The following is an 18,975-nucleotide window of genomic DNA, read 5'->3' as shown; positions in this document are numbered from 1 at the left end:
CCATTAAACAATTTCTGAGGCCCAGCTACATGACACTTACTGTGATAGATAGAGCCTACCACTCCCATTTAAAAAAGGATTCTATGACCTTTTTTATATCTCTGAATTACAGCACCAAAATTACACTCCAAAACTAAAGATGTAACGAATGTTTTCAAAACAGTAACTAGTAGGATATCTCCTAGAAACATACAAGGAAATAATCTCTGGATTCAGTTAAGAACAAAAATGACAACACCATAAGAAGATCATACATATCACTTAACAAATGAACACAAACGAATTAACTGTTTTGGACAATTAAAACTGTTCTTAAAGCCAGTTTTTAGTCTTGAAAACAAATAATTAAAAAAAAAACAAACCTGTGCCAAATATAGTTTTGCAGGCATATGTTGAAGCCTAAACCTCTTAAAAATCTTTTCATTAGGCAAAATTCATAAGCATGATTGCTACTATAAAGAATAATGAGCTCAAGTCAAAGAGAAATGAATTTCAGATCACAGAACAACTCTCCTAAGAAGACAGCACTATTTTCCTCTTGGTAGAGACTCCTAATCCAGGTCTGTTTTTCTTAAGTCTTTGACTGAAGACTGAACAGCACTTAAAAAATAGGTTCTCTTACACTTCGACACGTTTATTTTAGTAGTAAACCAAAAAGCAAATATATGCCTCAAAATATCAACAGGTTAATAAAATAACAAACTAAGGTTTCAAAAAAAATATTAGTTCTCTTATTCAAGCAGCCACACCCATTAGCTCCCTGGTATGACAAAAAAATATGCATTTTAACTTAAGATAGGAAGGAAAGAATATGACACATATGCATAAATCACTAAAAATGGTGATACAGAGTAGAGTATCTTGGCCAATAATTATAAACTTAACCAATTATTACAAAGTTTATTACAACAATTATATCATTTTAAGTAAGTACTACTACAATGACACGAATGACAGCTAAACATGTATGCCAAGAAAGCAGTGGGGTGAAAAAGAAAAATCTATTTCCAGTTTGGGGAAAGGAATAAAACTAGTTTGCTGTGAAATGAAAACTAACAGTCAAATTTTAAAAGAATGAACGTTACTCAAGCCAAGCTCTTCACCAAATATCTGAGCGGTCAAACTTCAGAATTTCTTGGGGAGCCTGGGTGGGTCAGTCAGTTGAGCGCCGACTTCGGCTCAGGTCACGATCTCGCGGTCCGTGAGTTCGAGCCCCGCATCGGGCGCCTGTGCTGACAGCTAAGAGCCCAGAGCCTGTTTCAGATTCTGTGTCTCCCTCTCTCTGACCCTACCCCATTCATGCTCTGTCTCTCTCTGTCTCAAAAATAAATAAATGTTAAAAAAAAAAAAAATTTTTTTTAAAAACTTCAGAATTTCTTTAACTTTTATGTCTTTGGTTAACCTAAAACTATGAAAAAATACTTTCTGATACTCTTGGTGATGTCAATAGTTTTTATACAAGGTAAGCTTCACCAGCCAACTACTATCATAAACTAAAAAAAACCCAAACACACCACAGATTATTAAATGAATGATGTATAACCACTCAGACCCACAACATATTCATAAACTCAAGTTATACCTCATTTCATATTCTATTAAGATAAGTGATGTCTGACATTCTCTTTTAATTTTTAATAATTACAAGAGAGATTTTTATAGTGTTTTGCAGTTACAGAGCACTCTGGTAATATTCCACTATTTTCGTATTTTAGCAAAGCAATGATGGTCTTTTATTAAATTATACCAGTAAGAACACAGGCTGGTCAATTAGTCACAATTAAGTTGATCAACCAAACATTCACCAAATTAGTCAATATAAATCTAGATCCAAATTCCTCAAACTAGTGTTCCACTGAACCAGAAGACATAAAGAGGTTTATCTTAATAACCTTTGGAGAGTATTCCCAAAATATGTCAGTGTCTTAAAACTGAATACTATCAAGAAACTGGCCTAATACATCATTGTTACTTTTTTTTAAAGTGCACCTATTAACTGGACATGAAGAGTATTCCAATACACACTACTGTCATCTAGGGGTTAATACTAGAATCACCTATGTGGCCTACTCCAGAATTTCTGGAGAAGCTGCCCAGGAATATACATTTTTTAAAAAAACGTTTATTTATTCATTTTGAGAGAGACCGAGAACACGAGCAAGAGAGGAGCAGAGAGAAGAATTCCAAACAGGCTCCACACTGTCAGCACAGAGCCCCAAGTGGGGATCGATCTCACTAACCCTGAGATCATGACCTGAGCCAAAATTAAGAGTCAGATGCTTAACTGACTGAGCCACCCAGGCACCCCAGGAATGTACATTTTTTAAATCTTCTCAAGTAATTTCCTGTGCACAAACAGAATTGGGAACTACTAAAGATACTTTCACCTTTTTTGCCTTACTGCCATCTTTCACAGTAACAAGAATTTGGGAGGATTTGTTCTAATCATTTAAGTGGGAAATCTGATGAAGTAATTTTGGGGCAAAAAAGTTTTAATTAGGATTTTAGTAAAGACTATGTTATAAAGTTCATTTTAAGAGAACCTACAAATTCTTAACTTCTAACAAAGGCTACATCCTGTTTTATTTAAATTGTGTTACAAAATGCATTTGGGTGACATTTCTACTCTAAAATGATTTATCTTGTCTATAAACTCATGAATGTTGAAAACATATGTTAAAATTGAATACATTATACAAGGATAAAACTAAGAATGTGACTTAGTGTTTGGAATTCTTGTATTTTTTACTAAAAATACTTTTTAACCGTTTCTGTGTTTTGTCACTAAGTGATGAATTAAGAGTGACTTCAGATTGGTATTTGCTAACACTTCAAATAACACACTTCAAGTGTAAGTAATTCTTATTCTCTAAAAATAAAAGGCCACACTGCATATCACTACATTTTCTTTAACATTGCTTTTTGAGTAATTACCAATACACTGTCTATATTATATGCAGGATATTAGAACACAGACAATTTAAAGAACATGAATAATCATGAAGCAAATATTTAGAATCAATATTTTTATGCTCCTTACCCAGTATTTCAATACCAACTTAATTTTCTTAATGTTTCTGGTCCCTAACCAGTGGCCCATTGAACGGATATAGGAAGAATTAAAAGAACTAAAACAGTATGACTAAGAGATAACAAAATAACATGACTAACAATTTAAAATACGCATAGCAGATGGAAGGATTCCAGAGAATCATTAACTGGTTATGGCACCACTATTTGGTCCAGTATTCACCTGGCATCTCCTCAACTGCCTTATTTTAAAGGAATAGAAACCGTTAAACCATTTTTTTTTTTTTAAGCTTTCCATTTGGACGCAGTGATGGGTAAACCGTGTAAGCACACCTTTTTTTTTTTTTTTAAAACATTTATTTATTATTGAGAGACACAGAGACACAGAGCATGAGCAGGGGAGGGGCAGAGAGGGAGAGAGAGACACAGAATCCAAAGCACGCTCCAGGCTCCAAGCTGTCAGCACAGAGCCCAATGCGGGGCTTGAGCCCACAAACAGCAAGATCATGACCTGAGCCAAAGTCAGATGCTTAACCGACTGAGCCACCCAGGCGCGCCGAAACACTTCTTTTTTAAATATCAGAAACCTTTTAATACACGAACATTGTGGAACACTTTGTTGAATCCAATTCACTAACACAGATTTGGGGAAATTGTTCTATAAGCATACAGTGGTGAGCTCCAGTGATCTGTTCATAACCCCATCCAGTTAAATGTCTTAAAACCAAAACTTGAGGGGTGCCTGGGTGGCTCAGTCAGTTAAGTGTCCAACTTTGGCTCAGGTCATGACAGGTCAGAGCCTGGAGCCTGCTTCAGATTCTGTGTCTCCCTCTCTGCCCCTCCCCTGTTCAAGTTGTCTCTCTCTCAAAAATGAATAAACATTAAAAAATAAAAATAAAAAAGTAAATAAAATCTTGAAATGAAACGAGTGAAGGCACCTTTCAATGCTCATGAACAAATCCAAGTTCTCTTATTGTAATAGCACTGTCCAGTAGACTTTTATCCAATGATAGGAAATCTTTTATATCTGCAACATTCAGTGAGGTAACCATTACCTACATGTAGCTTCTGAGCACTTTAGATGTAAGCTAACTATAAGAACTGCATCAACTAAATTTAATTTAAATTTACACCATCACAACAGCTGGTGGCTGCTATATGGGACAGCATAAGTTTAGAATATAATCTCTTTTCAGACAAAATGGAATATTTAGATTTATTCTTCTACCTGAAGTAACAAAAAACTGAACACAACAATGGTTTTCAGATACTGGGCAACAGAACAGTTATGGTGAGAGGGTGAACAAACAAGCTGAGCCATACAACTGCCCCAGCTTGCTGCCTGGAGCACTTTCAAGCCACAGAGCAAGGAGGAAAAACCCAGACAAGCCTCATGGTCTCCCTGAAGTGAGAGAACAGAGCTGGAAGGACAAGACACCCTGACTCCTGCAGGCAGAGTACTAGAGATGAGAGATGCACAGTGAAAGAGCACTAGAGATTTATAGAAGGTCTTTCTTTTTTAAATTCCAGTTAGTTAAAATGCAGTGTAGTATTAGTTTCAGGTGTACAATACAGTGATTCAACATTTCCATACATCACCAGGTGCTCATCACAAATCACTCCTAAATCACCATCCTTCCACTTGCCCCCCTTCTGGTAACCATCAGGTTGTTCTCTATAGATAAGAGTTATACAAGATCTCTTTCAAGTCTTCAGCTGAGTACTAACGAGCACATTTGTATGAAGAAACTACCTCAGGCTGAAGAACCCCCAGAAAGGAGCAAAGAGGACAATGCCTATAACTCATAGGCAGCACCTATTCGCATCACCCAGAGTGAGAAAACTCATAATTCACAAGGGATCAGAGAGAGTACAGACGGTTCTTGTCTCAGTAGTATGAAAAAAAATTAACCCCTGAAGGCTGCTTAAAAACAAGTCTCAAAAGGATCAAACTCTTTCCAAGTAATTTAACCTTATCCCAAGAACAAAGCTCATCCCAAGAATAAAGAACAGTTACAATAGAAAAATATCCATCAGTAAGGTAAAATTTTAACAAGGTAAAATTTGTAGTATCTGGCTTTGAATCAAAATTAACTGGGCACGCAAAAAAGTAGGAAAATATGACCCATAATGAGCAGAAAAATCAATACAGCAAACCTAGAAGTAACAGGTGACAGAATTAATAAAAACAGAACATTAAAAATTATATAACCATGTTCCACATATTCAAAATTGTTTTATGTACCTAAAAACAAAGTTTCAAAATACATGAAGCAAAAACTTATGAAATTCCAAACTGACAAATCCATAATTATAGAGATTTCCAACACCTCTCAAAAACGGACAAAATACAAATCAGTAAGGATAGAGAAGATATGGACAACACTATAACCAACTTGTGAAAATGTCTTAATTGTTCTGAAATACTATGAACCAACAAATGTCCTCTGACTGCATAAGATAAAGCAGTCTTGATTCTGATCCAGCTAAGGTTTCACAAAATAATTCAAGATCACATCAGAATTCGATGGCTCAAGATAGTATCTAGGGCACAGTAGACCTTACAAAATCCTCCATTCCTGAGGATTAAGAATCCTAATGCCTATAGCGACAAGCATGCAAAGTTAAAAAAAAATAAATGCAACAAAGGTTAGGCGAGACCAAGGGTAAACTGGAGAGGGCAAACCTCCAACCCCCAAGACAAACCCCCTCTCAACTACAGCCAGTGATGCCATGCCACAAGGTATCCACTGCTGCCAGACTTTACAATTTTCCAGGAGATACCTAAAATTTGGGGTTTTAAGTGAACTCTAGATTTTAAAACGTTGGCCACCAACTCTATAAATTTTTAGCCAAGCTAAAAAATGTCTGGGAGCCAAGTTCACAACGAAATCTCTGCTCTACTCCAACAACTTCATCTTACAAATGAAAAAAGAGAAATTAAATAATTCACCCAACAACTTCACCTTACAAATGAGAAAGAAATTAAATAATTTGTCCAAATTGTCAAAGTAGATAATGCCATCTAACCACCTCCAAAATACTATGGGCATGGACACCAAAATCCACACTTTCAGAGGAAATCGAAACCAGGATGCTTCCAGGACAGGTAATTTAGTGATGCTTAACTTCTCAGGAAAAACATGAAAACTGTCTTCAGTCAGTTAAGCATCTGACTCTTGATTTCTGCTCAGGTCATGATCTCACGGTGACTTCGAGCCCCACATTAGTGTGGAGTCTGCTTGGGATTCTCTCTCTCCTACTCCTCCCCCAATTGCACTCTTCTCAAAACCAAAACAAAACAAAACAAAACAAAACCATCTTCCAAACAGTTGAAGGTCAAAATTTTATCAAAGACTTCCTGAATTGTTCCAGAGAACAAAAAAAATCAGTAGGAAACAATTATAAAAAAGGAGGCTTGGGAAAATGGAAGGAAGAACTTTCTAAAAAGAAAGTTCTTTTTAAAAGTTGTCAATGATATAGTTATTTTGTAGAACAGAATTTAATTCAGCTCCCTACCCTAGAGGTATTCAAGAAAAGCCTTGGATGAACTTTCAAGAATATTACAGAAAAGATTATTTGATGTGAAAAAAATGGCTGTATGATTTGTGGTCCTTTCTGCCTAAAGCTTTGTAAATTGTCATCATGAAGAACAACCTAGTAATATCTTCCTTGTGTGACCGATGTAAAAATTGAGCTGGTAAGCTCAATGACACCATAAAGGGATCCCTCAGACAGCCCACAGCTTCTGATGAGTAGGACATCATATGTCATACCCTGAATATGTTCAGTCACAGGCCGGACAACCAAGTGATTAACTGTAAAGGGTATTCAGAAATCACAAGGATGCCTGAATTGGAATGCTCCCTTCTAATCCTAGATTTCTATATTATATCTGGCCAGAGTCCCAAATTTCACATCAAGTAGACATTTACATTTCAAAGGAACAGCATTTAGCAAGATTGACTAGGTTATACACTAGACCACCCACCCATACTTTAGGTATGCCTTTAATGGTTATACAAAAAATTTCAAAACCACTAAGCTTTGCCAGAAAATATTATTTCCAAATTTGAGACCAGACATCATTTTAAGTGCACATTTTCTGTATGGACAAAGGCTGATAGCTAAAGTCAGCAACACAAAACACAAAAGCTAGAAAATTATATTAAAACAACTGAGGGGCGCCTGGGTGGCTCAGTTGGTTAAGCATCTGACTTTGGCTCAGGTCATGATCTCATGAGCCCTGCATCAGGCTCTGTGAGGACAGCTCAGAGCCTGGATCTTGCTTCAGATTCTGTGTCTCCCTTTCTCTCTGCCACTTGCACTCTGTCTCTCAAAAATGAATAAGCGGTAAAAAATAAAAATAAAAGACAAAAACTTGAGAAAACCAGATATTCTAACTTCAAAAATTCAAAGTATCTGGAGTAGAAAGGCAATGAATAAAAATAATTCTGCTAAAATATTATGGACTGAGAGCAAATGAAAGATAAGGTATATAGGAATTAATGTAAAATTTTATCTAAATTAATTTCCTGATAAGGGAACAAAATATTAATCTTTAAAAGAGAAAAGTCAAAGGTGACAGTTGGACACGGGAAAATGAGAAACTAGAATAAAATTTTGAAATATCACTTTTTAAAATAAAAGATAAAATTTAGAAAGTATATCAAAACTCACAAAACCTCCAATTAATCATATATAAAAGTAGCCGAGTGGACTCTGAGAGAAGCCAGTATAATAAGGCATTAGCCAATTATTAAAGTCATGCTATGCAAGCACAAAGAAAACAAGGAATGCAAAAAAAGGAGGACAGGATGTTATAATTAATCTGAGAATGACAACGAAAACCTCAAATCTCAGAAGGTATGTTGACTGTTTTACTATATCAGACATATAAAACTATTTTCAAAATCAACGTTTCCAACAAAAATAATATAAAAACAGGGAGGGGGACAAAGCATAAGAGACTCTTAAATACGGAGAACAGAGGGTTACTGGAGGGGTTGTGAGAGGGGGGATGGGCTAAATGGGTAAGGGGCATTAAGGAATCTACTCCTGAAATCATTATTGCACTATATGCTAATTTGGATGTAAATTTACAAAAAAAAAAAAATTAAATTAAAAATTCTGAACAGACAAAAATCAACAAAAAAGGGCACAAAATAAAAAGATTATAAAACAAATACATTGTATTTCTATCCTTTTCTAATTTCCAATACTTCTTTATAACCCCAATCCCCAGGGATCATCATATTATTCAACAACGTCTCATCCTTCTCAGGCCCACACCTAATCCACTCTAATTCCTATCCTACCTGCAACCTCTCCCAAACACCTGACCAAAATCCTGTATCAAACTGCTAAATCCCTGAAGAATATTTTATTAGGTTGTCTTTATATTATTCCAAACCAGCCTATCTAAATACTTCATGTCCTTCCAAAATCAATGTCCTTCCTGACTTCACTTCTGATATCTAAGCTACCTTTGCCTCCTTTAATCTTTCCCAAGCATCTGTATTAAACTGCCAGATTTTGTCAGTTCTTCAATACAATTCAGGGCATTTTATCAGGTGTTATGTGAAAGCACTGTGCTAAACATTGTAAATTTGAGGGTGGAAAATGTCTCATTTCATCTATTCACAGTAAAATATGCCTAACCATAGCAAAGTATAATACATACAGAACAAAGAATTCAAATGTTATGATAACCATAGCCGTAATTATCTGATGTTGTTCCTTTTCCACTCGCACCACTATTCAGGCTTCTATCTAATACAAATACATGTTATCCTTCGTAATTGAAAGTTTCACCATACTCTAATAATCAATACCGTATTCTACCCCCAAATTAATCTTTCCTAAAACAATTTTCTTTATTGTTTGTTGATTTTTGAGGGAGACAGAGTGCAAGTGGGGGAGGGGCAGATAGAGAGGGAGACACAGGATCTGAAGCTGGATCCAGGCTCTGAGCTGTCAGCACAGAGCCCCACGCAGGGCTCAAACCTGTGACCCTCAAAATCATGACCTGAGCTGAGGTCTGACGCTTTACCGACTGAGCCACCCAGGCACCCATCCCAAAACAGAATTTCAAACACAACACTCTCTTTTTAAAATGCCATCTCACAGGCACCTGGGTGGCTCAGTCAGTTAAGTGTCTGACTTAGCTCAGGTCATCACCTCACGGTCTGTGGGTTCGAGCCCCACGTCGGGCTCTGTCCTGACAGCTCAGAGCCTGGAGCCTGCTTCGGATCCCATGTCTCTCTCTTCCCCTCCCCTGCTCACACACTGTCTGTCTCTCTCTCTCAAAAATAAACATTAAAAAAACATTTTTTTTTAAATGCTGTTTCTCAAATGCTTACAATAGTGATTTGCAAAACCCCCTCCCCATATCAAGATGGTGAAGGTAAAACACAGATTACAAGAACCTGCTCACAGAGTTCCAATTCAATTAGTCTGATATGATAACTTGGAATCTGGATTTTATGGAGCCCTTTAGGTGATTTGATTTAGGTGGCCCACAGAGCATATTTTGGGGGGTATCAGGGCTCATCAAACAAAGACCCCTGAGTCTCAACAAACAGGGCAAGGTCTCTCCTACAAGAATTCCAACTACAGATAAACTTGACTTTCTGCCCTCTAACCTTGCTGAAAATGTCCACCAATTTCACCATTCTTCTTGGCCCATCTCAACCTCCATACTTTCTAGATCTCACCAAACTGAAACAATTTCTACTGCCTAATTCTACAGTACTGTACTGCTTATCTTGAACCATTATTTAAACTAGTATTTATTAACACTTCAGGTGGTTATGTCATACGACAATGAACTGTGGATCAAACCTCTTTTCATCTCTTTCAGCATCTGGAACACACTTACAAGGACTCAGAAGTCCTTTCCCCAAGGCAATTTCATTTTGCATAAACATACCTAAGTAGGAATGAATAAATGAACTAGTTTTTAAAATACCAAAAGGGAAAAGTATAGAAAGATTTTTATTAGAAAAAGAAAACAGTTAAATAAATATATCTGAAATAAAAGTATATCTATCTGCCAAGACAAATTAGTAAATATCGTTCTTCCTTATCAACCTACCAAATAAATGCTCCATAAAGAACTTAAGTCCCAAGAAAAAAAACTGGTAAACCAAATTCTGCTTAACACCAATCAGGTATGTTTAAACTCTGACCCAAACAGGTATTCAAAAAACAAGTTACATGGAGGGAAAAATTCACTTGTGATTAATTTCTGAAACTTTTACACATGCAACAAAAGCTAACTTACAAATGTTCTATTATGATGCTTGAGATTTTGGCATAAGTGACTCTAGCACAACACTTCGGCAGTAATTGTTGGTCTACTCATCTGTCTTCTCCGTAACAATGAGTAACATGGGTAATAACGATGTGTCTTATTCATCTTACTATTCCAGCACTTTGAACAGGTAATTAATAAAGATGTAATGAGTTATCTTTTCAAGATAAAAAATGATAGTGATTTTCCAAAAATAACACTAATGGCCCACAAGCATATCAAAGGATAATCAACATCACTAGAAAAATGGAAATCAAAACCACCACGATATCACCTCATGCCCATTAGAATGGCTACTATTAAAAAAAAAAAAAGTGGGGGTGCCTGGGTGGCTCAGTCAGTGTCTTGTGCTCTCTCTGCCCCTCCCCCCCACCTGTGTTGTCTGTCTGTCTCTCTCTCTCTAATAAATTTAAATTTTTTTTTTACAAAGTGCTGGCAACGATATGGAGAAATTGGAACCCATGTAGTATTGGTGGGATTGTAACATGATGCAACAACTATGGAAAACAGGAGGTTCCTCAAAAATATTAAAATGGAAATACTATATACACAATCCAACCATCCCATGTCTGGGTATATACCCAAAAGAACTGAAAGCAGGGTCTTGAGAGTTGTTTGCACACCCATGTTCACAGCAACATATTCACAAGAGCCAAAAGGTGGAAACAACCCAAAAGTCCATTGACTGATGAATGGATAAACAATTGTGGTATACAACATACAATGGAACATTAGTCAGCCTTAAAAAAAGGAAAATCCTTGGGGCGCCTGGATGGCTCAGTCAGTTAAGCAACAGACTTCAGCTCACGTCTGATCTCATTCTATCTCTGAACCATTCATGAGTTCAAGCCCGGTATCCAGCTCTGTGCTGACAGCTCACAGCCTGGAGTCTGCTTCAGATTCTGTGTCTCCCTCTCTCTCCAACCCTCCCCCATTCGCACTCTCGTGTGTGTCTCTCTTTCAAAAATAAATAAACAGGGGCGCATGGGTGGCTCAGTCGGTTGAGCGTCCGACTTCAGCTCAGGTCATGATCTTGCAGTCTGTGAGTTTGTGCTGACAGCTCAGAGCCTGGAGCCTGCTTCGGATTCTGTGTCTCCCTCTCTCTTTCTGCCCCACCCCTGTTCATTCTCTCTCTCTCTCTCTCTCTCAAAAACAAACAAACATTAAATAAACAAACAAACAAACAAACATAAAAAAATTAGGGGCGCTTGGGTGGCTCAGTCGGTTAGGCGTCTAACTTCCACTCAGGTCAGGATCTGATGGTTTGTGGGTTCGAGCCCCACGTCAGGCTCTATGCTGACAGCTCAGAGACTGGAGCCTGCTTCAGATTCTGTGTCTTCCTCTCTCTCTGCCCCTCTCCCATTCATGATCTGCCTCTCAAAAATAAATAAACGTAAAAAAAAAAATTTTTTTTAATTAAAAAAAGGAAAATCCTTACACATGCTGTATGATGGATGAAACTTCAGGACATTATATTAGTCAATCACAAAAAGACAAATACCGTATGATTCCATTAATATAAAGTACCTAGAGTAGCCAAATTCAGAGAGACAAAAAGTAGAACGGTGGTTACCAGGGGCTGCAAAGGAGGGTAGTTAGTTGATGAATACAGAGTTTCAGATTTGCAAGATGAAAAAGTTCTGGAATTCTGTTTCACAACAACATAAATTTACTTAGTGTTATAGAACTGTACATTTTTAAATGGTTAAGATGATAAACTTTACACATTCATTACAATCAAAAATTTTAATTACACTGACTTTAAGTACAATAAAAATAAGTTCTTACGTATCAAAGAACTAATGCTTGAAAATATGTAAATATAAAACAGCATAAGATCTATGTATAATTATTCAAATGGCCTTTTAATTTAGCTTCCACCTAAGAGATAAGCAGCTTAAAAATAAAATATAAATAGCTTAAAATAAGTTACTCTGGAGGCACCCGAGTGACTCAGTCAGTTAAGCATTCAACTCTTAATTGCAGCTTAGGTCATTATCTCACAGTTCATGGGATCAAGTCCCTCGTGGGGCTCCACATTGACAGCACGGAGGCTGCTTGGGATGCTCTCTCCCCCTTTCTCTCTCCCCCTCCCCTGCTCCACTCAAAATAAATCTCTCTCCCCCAAGATAAATAAGTAAACATTAAAAAAAAAAAAAAATCACTCCAAGCTGTATGTTCAAATTTCACTGTAGAAGATTCTTGCTAATTATAAATTGTATGCTCAGCCAAAAAGTATTTCTGGTAAAAGAAGACAATTCTGTAACTGAAAAATATTCTTGGGATCATCTACTACACTAATTATAATGTGGGTCCACAAACAATGGCAAAGGAGAATAGTAAGGAAAATTAAAAGTAGTTTTTCATAAAACTAATTTACTTAATTTTAAGGCATATACTTTATTCTGAGACCACATCTCCCCTACTCTGAAACTTTCTTTTGAATGCTAATTTCACCCATTCAACAAAAACGTGTTGAGCCAGTAACTCTCAGGTGCAATGCTGTTAAACTGAACAATAGAAGCAAGGTGCTCACCCTCAGGGAACTATCTCCTTTCTAGTGGAAAATAAGAATAGCAATTGTAAAAGATGATAGGGTTTTTAAGTCTTTAACACTCAAAACAAAAACCTGGTCAGCATAAGTAACCCTATGTCAGTGGGAAACACTAATCTATAGCCCCCTTCCATTTTATAAATGAGAACCTGGATGCCCAAAAGGTTTCACAATTTCAATAAATCCAAAGCCAAAACCACCTTGTTTCTAGACTCTAAAACACCAAACTATCCATGTGACTGAGTAGAGATTCAAACATGATTATTTACAGGACTCCAAATATCTCGGACTGATATTTTTCTACTTACTGTGTCCTTCCAATTCTAAGAGGATTTGATTCTATATACCAACCTTGTATCATTTGTGGACTTACAAGTTTAATGAAAAACTTAAAATCCCTAGGGCAGAATTTATCAAATCTCATGCCAGCCAAAGAAATTCTACTTTCTGATAAATGATAAAGCCAAGTCCAACATTGTAGAACAAGGGGAAAGAAGAGACACAAAAATAGCATCCACAGTAATACTGTCTTGGTCACTGTTTCTTTGGTCTAGAAAGTACAGTAATTCTCTGGAGCACTGCTATCCCATTCACTAGAAGCTTCAGACAGTTTAAATACACAAAGGAACTGAAAAACAAATAGTGATAATCAGCTAATTAACATTTCAAAGTACCACAATAACAAAACTTGTAGTTTCAGTGAATAATCTAGGTTTGACAATAACTGACCTGACAATACAGTCTCCTCCCTCACCTCCTTCTACCTTTCTCTAGTTCTGTACAAGGGTGGAATACTAAGCTTATAATACGTGCCAGACAACAAGTCCATAGGCTTGTTCTCATGGGTTCAAAAAGTTTTTCTCCACTTAAAAATAAACCCATGTAGAATACAAATTTGGGAGAAAAACTTGAAGGTGTAACTATCCCCTTTCATAAAGGAAACTGAGCCACAAAGTTAGAGACTTCCCCACACAGTAAGTAGAAGAGCCAAGATATGAACCTAACTGCAAAGTTTGTAGGACTCTCATTTTGTTCCCGAATCCGTCATAAACACAAGTGCCTGGATAGGAGAGAGTGGATGAGGCAGGTGAAACACAAAAATGTACAAAAAATAATATTTTTCCCTGAGATATCAGAAGAATTAGATACAAAAACTGCACTGGAAGAGTTCTAAGTGCTTATGACTGGAACAAAGGGTTACAGAGGTTCAAAGGACAAACGACTTTTTGCTTGCAGTGAGCAAGGAAGAATTCAGTGAAGAGGGAGGAAATTGAGGAGTTAGACCACAGAGGAAAAAAAAAGTGTATTTTAGGCAGAAGAAACTTCAGAGAACAAAAGCGGGGTAAAGAGGAGGAAGACATAGGGCATTTATGTTTAGAAAAAGCAAAACAGCCTGGCTGAAGCACAGAAATTATGTAAGAGGGCAGTTAAATGTAAGGCTGAAAAGGTAGTACTAGGTCAGACTTCAGACAACCTGGTGAAACTCCCTATTTACGGCACCAGGATATAATTAAACTTTTACGTATTTGTTATCTTCATGAAATAATACACATGGCCTATTAACTTGAATGAATTTATGATTTTCAGCTAAGAAAAGGAATCTAGGACAGCACCTGATACAAGATGATTAAATGCTGGATCTGATTCAAATAACCAATATTTTTCTTCCTATCTCTTGACAACTAGAGACTTATGAGGGGGGGGGGTGGTCAGAGAAGGCAGGCTGAACCTACACCCAGATTGCTGAAATTTATGGCAGCTACTCAATATAATTGGGGAAAAAATAGAACCCACAAATCTTTTCCATAGAAAAGCTTGAACAGAAAGAAATAATGACCAAAAAATCCCCCTCGTACTGACAAGACTAGCTTAAAAAAAAAATAAAGCTGCAATTGGATTTTTTTTAAAGTAGATTTATCTTTAATTTCATGTTTTAAAATCCAAGCTAGAATTTGGAAAAATGTTCATTTAGACCACAACTATCCTGAAGCAACTGATAAGAAATTAAAATTCCAAACACCTACTCGATTCAAAACTACCACTTCCCCCTTAAATTAGAGGGTTAAGTCCCATCCCCCTAATAAAAAGGAGGCCTACTAGATCTTTAAGTGTTACCTGGATAATGATATCACTCTCTATTGCTGTTCTAACAGGCCAGGGTGGGCTACCCTTTGCCCTCTCTTTCCCATACAAGAGTAGCGAACCCCGCAAAAGAAAAGGAAGTTATAGCAGCTCTATCTCCTCAGTTCAAAAACTATCAAAAGCTGTTCAGACATAAAAAGAAGCACTCCATAGAAAGTGGAAGTGGAATGGGGGAGTACACTGAAACCAAGTAAATTCTTATTTATAAAATTTAAGTTGAAAGGAAACTTGGAATCTAGCCCAAAGCTCTTATTTTACACGTTAAGAAACTGAGGCCCAAGGCAGTGGTGATTTGCCCAGGGCAAACGCTTCCCTATAAAGGTGTTTAGTGTCTGTTACCAGTCACAGTAGCACTTAATCACATTCTAACACTTAAATGTTTATGAGATTAAGTACCTGGGGTGCAAAAACACAATCTTCATCTCCTCTGCATCCCCTTCAGTGCCTTGCCCCATGCCCCATGCCCCAGAGCTATTCAGAAAATCCTGAAGAATTCTCAAATGAATACCATGTCCTCTTTCTGATACCATAGCTACAAAATTTATTTTATCTAATATAAAGTGAAAGGCTGAAATGCTTAATCAAGTTCTGACTAAATGAGTGGATCAGCAAAACCTCAAAATTTGGGGCAGAATATGAAATAGAATATAGTACTGCTTCTTTTTTTTTCCCTCTTTGATAGTTGCCATTTCCCTTGTATTAATGTTTTTAGTCCAGGTTTTATGAAAAACAACTATCATAGGTGCAAAATTAATCCAAATTATCAGCGCTTTTGAGACATTTCGATTTATTAAACAACTTAGCATATATTCATCTCTCAAAAATAACTTGAAAATATCCTACCCAGCACAAAATAATATTTTCGGGGGGGGGGACCTAAAATAACGGTCTACCAGTCCACAACGTATTAAAACCACAAACAGAAACACTCCTGTAAAAATCCCACCAGCTAAAGAGTACTATCAGTCTTCCTTGGCTCACTGCTTACCGTCAAACTGTCAGAGCATTTGTTGAAGAACACGGGGGAAAGTTCTGCACCGAGTTCACAGCTGTGGGTGCATCAGATTATACTACCACCCACACATAACACCAGTTTGGGGAAATGCAAACACGCCACATGTACATGTTTTAACCAGGCTTAACCACGTTTAACCAAGGTAGGTATTGTCAGCTCTTGTATCAAAGGTTTAAAAAAGGCAGCAATATGCAAACATACTTCAACTCATTTATATCATCACCAGAAATGGCAAGGAATTGACCCGAGACGAATTAAACAGTTCTGAACCTTAAGGCCGCCGTACAAAACAGTTTAGAAGGGCTGTCTTTCTGAAAAGTCGGGCAAAAATCCTTTGACGAGTTTGAAAACTAATGACCATACACTAATGCACAAATAACAAAAGCTTAGTACAAACCACCATGCCACCAAAGCGTTCTTGCTACCACTGCCCAGGTTTTCTAAAACAAGCACTGAAAGGGAACAATAAAAAGCGTCTCACCGCAAACACAGCAAGAGAGGGACTGTCGGAAGTAAGGCAAGAGCCTGTTAATCTCTGTAAACGCCTTGGGGTCTCCGGGGTCGTAGTTGAGCACTAGGCGGCTCGCGGAAATGTAGAGAGCAGTAGCATTCACGGGGTTCATTGCAGACACTTCGACACCGATGGCTCCCGGTTGAAAAAAAATTCCGGATCCAACTTTGTAAGCAGCCAGGGAACAATGGCGAATTTGCAACAATTCGGAGGAAATCAGAGAAGAACCACTGGCCAAAGTAGTAACCAAAATCCGCGCAAGTTTGTGGAGCTGAAGGAGTACTCCCACACATGGGGCCTTGGCGCCCCTCCTCCGTCCCTGAGACTTGCAGACGAAAAAAAAGAGAGAGAGAGAGAGAGAGAGAGAGAGCGCAAGGGAAACCAGCGTTCGAGTTTGTTCCAGTCAGCCTCGGGGCGAACGAAGAATGCAGCAGCTTCGGCGCTCGGGTCAGGACTCGGCGCTCAGTCTAGCCCCGCGGCTCGGCGGGCGGCCTTCGCTGCATCTCCGGACACGGAGGCACCTCCTCAGGGCGAGCTGAGCGGGCGCGGGAGCAGGCCCCGGCCCGGTCCGAGGAGCGGGCACGCTTCTCACGCGCTGCAGGGTCCTTACTCCATCACAGCGCACGACGCAGAGGTAGGGGCGACCGCAAAGAGGACGGCTCGGGCGTCGGCTTCCTCAATCTAGTGCACCAAGCCGCGGCGGCGGCGAACGTTGCAGTTGCGGCTGGCGGAGGCCGCCGCCGCTCTCTCCATATCGGACGCGGGGCCGGACTGCGCCTGGCTCTCCGCCCCGGCGGTTATAGCCCCGCGGTTCCCTGAGGTGGCGAAGCGGGCAGGAGAGTCCCCCACCCGCTAGGGGAGGGCCGGAGAGGAAGTGCGCGGGCCGGAGAGGCCGGCGGCGGCGGCAGCGGGAGGGGGCGGGGAGCAGGCCCGGCCGGGCCGCGGCGGCGCCCCTTGCTCCTCAGTCGCTCACTCCGAGGTCACCAGGCGCAAGCGCCGCCCCCTCACTGCCCAGCCATCTTCTCCGCGCCGCGCACACGGAGACCTCCGCCGCCAAGCACGACGGCCGCCGCCGCCCACGGCTCCCGCCCGGCCGCAACTAAGGCGAGCGCTCACACCGCCAGGCCCCGCCGCCGCCCAGAGCACACGGCAAGGCCCCGCCGCAGGCCCCTCCCCCCGTGCCTCGCCGCCCTCACCCTGACTCCACGCGCCACTCTAACTCGGTAGGGCCCAGGCTGCTGCGGCCTTAATGAATCCCGCGGGCTGTGCGGCGCCTCAGGCCCTGCCGGCGACGACGACCGTTACCCCAACGGGCAAAGCCACTGTCATCCCCGAGACTCCCCCGCCGCCGTCGTCGCTAGCGCCCGCACGCATGCGCAGAACACACTCTCACCCCTCCCCCCGCCCTTCCCTTTCCCTTCGCTTCCCTTTTCCCCTGCTTCTCCTCTAAGAGCCCCCTCCACACCCTCCCAGAGCTACCGGCTCGCTCCGCGCATGCGCATTCCACTACCCAGCTCCGCTGCCTTTCGCCCTTACGCGTGCGCTTTGACCGCCCACCCAGAAAACCGGATAAACACAGCAGCCCGCTCACGCCAGCCCCTCCCGGCTGCCAATCCACCCTCGCCTCACTGCGCATGCCTGGCTCTCCACTTACGGCTCTAAGAACTGAGCATGCCCTCTGCAAGCCGCCTGTTCTTTCCGCCCCTCCCCCAAGCGCTCTCAAATTCCCTCTTAGGCGTGTGGGCTGGGGTGAAACATTCGTTGGTTGACCCATCTTTCCACGGCGTGGACTGTAGGCTTCTCGCACTACATTGCTTCCTCGGTGCCCGCCAACGATGAGGCCGGCCTTGGTCGCGCCATGTGGCGCTCCGCCCTGACAGCCTCTCCTCGCCCTGACTGACCACTGTGTGAGGAAATAGTTCCACACTGCCCCAAGCCCCGCCCTCGCGGCCTTTCTCCTAGAACCGCGCTGCCCTAGCATGGAAAGGGCGCTGCCCGCGCCTTTTTGCGCTCCCGGAGAAGCGTAGGCCAGCAGCAATATGCGTGGCTGCGCGCCCAGCCGGCGTGCAAGCGACATTTGCTAGGTTAGGGTCTCGTCCTGCGTCGGTGGCAGCCTGAGGTCACTAAGACCCCCGACAGGCGGTCTGTAAGCGTTGGGGCTCGGACCCACCTCCCCTCTCCTGTCCATCAGAGCAGGGCTCTTCCCGCGGCCTATGGTCTTTGGAGTCGGACGGACGCTAGCGGCCCGATCTTCCGGGGGCGCCGATCAGTACCTCACCGAGCTCCTACGGAGACACTGTCCGGTTCCAAAGCAAAACGAACCCCTCTTTTGGCTCCTTTAGCCGACCTAACCCTTCTTTGTGAATAGATCTGTTGAGGAAGCCACCGTCCTGCTTCAGAACAGACCC

The 18,975-nt window shown here is 40.6% G+C and overlaps 1 protein-coding gene across 2 annotated transcripts in view; it reads right to left on the bottom strand.

Moving 5' to 3' along the window:
* MSL2 (MSL complex subunit 2) overlaps positions 1-17,940 on the bottom strand; it is a 35,288-nt gene extending 17,348 nt beyond the window's left edge. The window contains exon 1 of one of the 2 annotated variants that reach the window (XM_049628800.1): positions 17,764-17,940. Coding sequence is in view for 1 of the 2 variants with exons in the window: in XM_049628799.1 (XP_049484756.1) it covers positions 16,538-16,679 (142 nt within the window). In the remaining variant the exon portion in view is untranslated. The other variant, XM_049628799.1, reaches the window with a different exon arrangement.
* Positions 17,941-18,975: the final 1,035 nt, after the last annotated feature.

The sequence above is a fragment of the Panthera uncia genome, chromosome C2 (assembly GCF_023721935.1).
Source record: "Panthera uncia isolate 11264 chromosome C2, Puncia_PCG_1.0, whole genome shotgun sequence".
Classification (NCBI taxonomy): Eukaryota; Metazoa; Chordata; class Mammalia; order Carnivora; family Felidae; genus Panthera; species Panthera uncia.
This window is presented reverse-complemented; position numbering and strand designations above follow the sequence as displayed.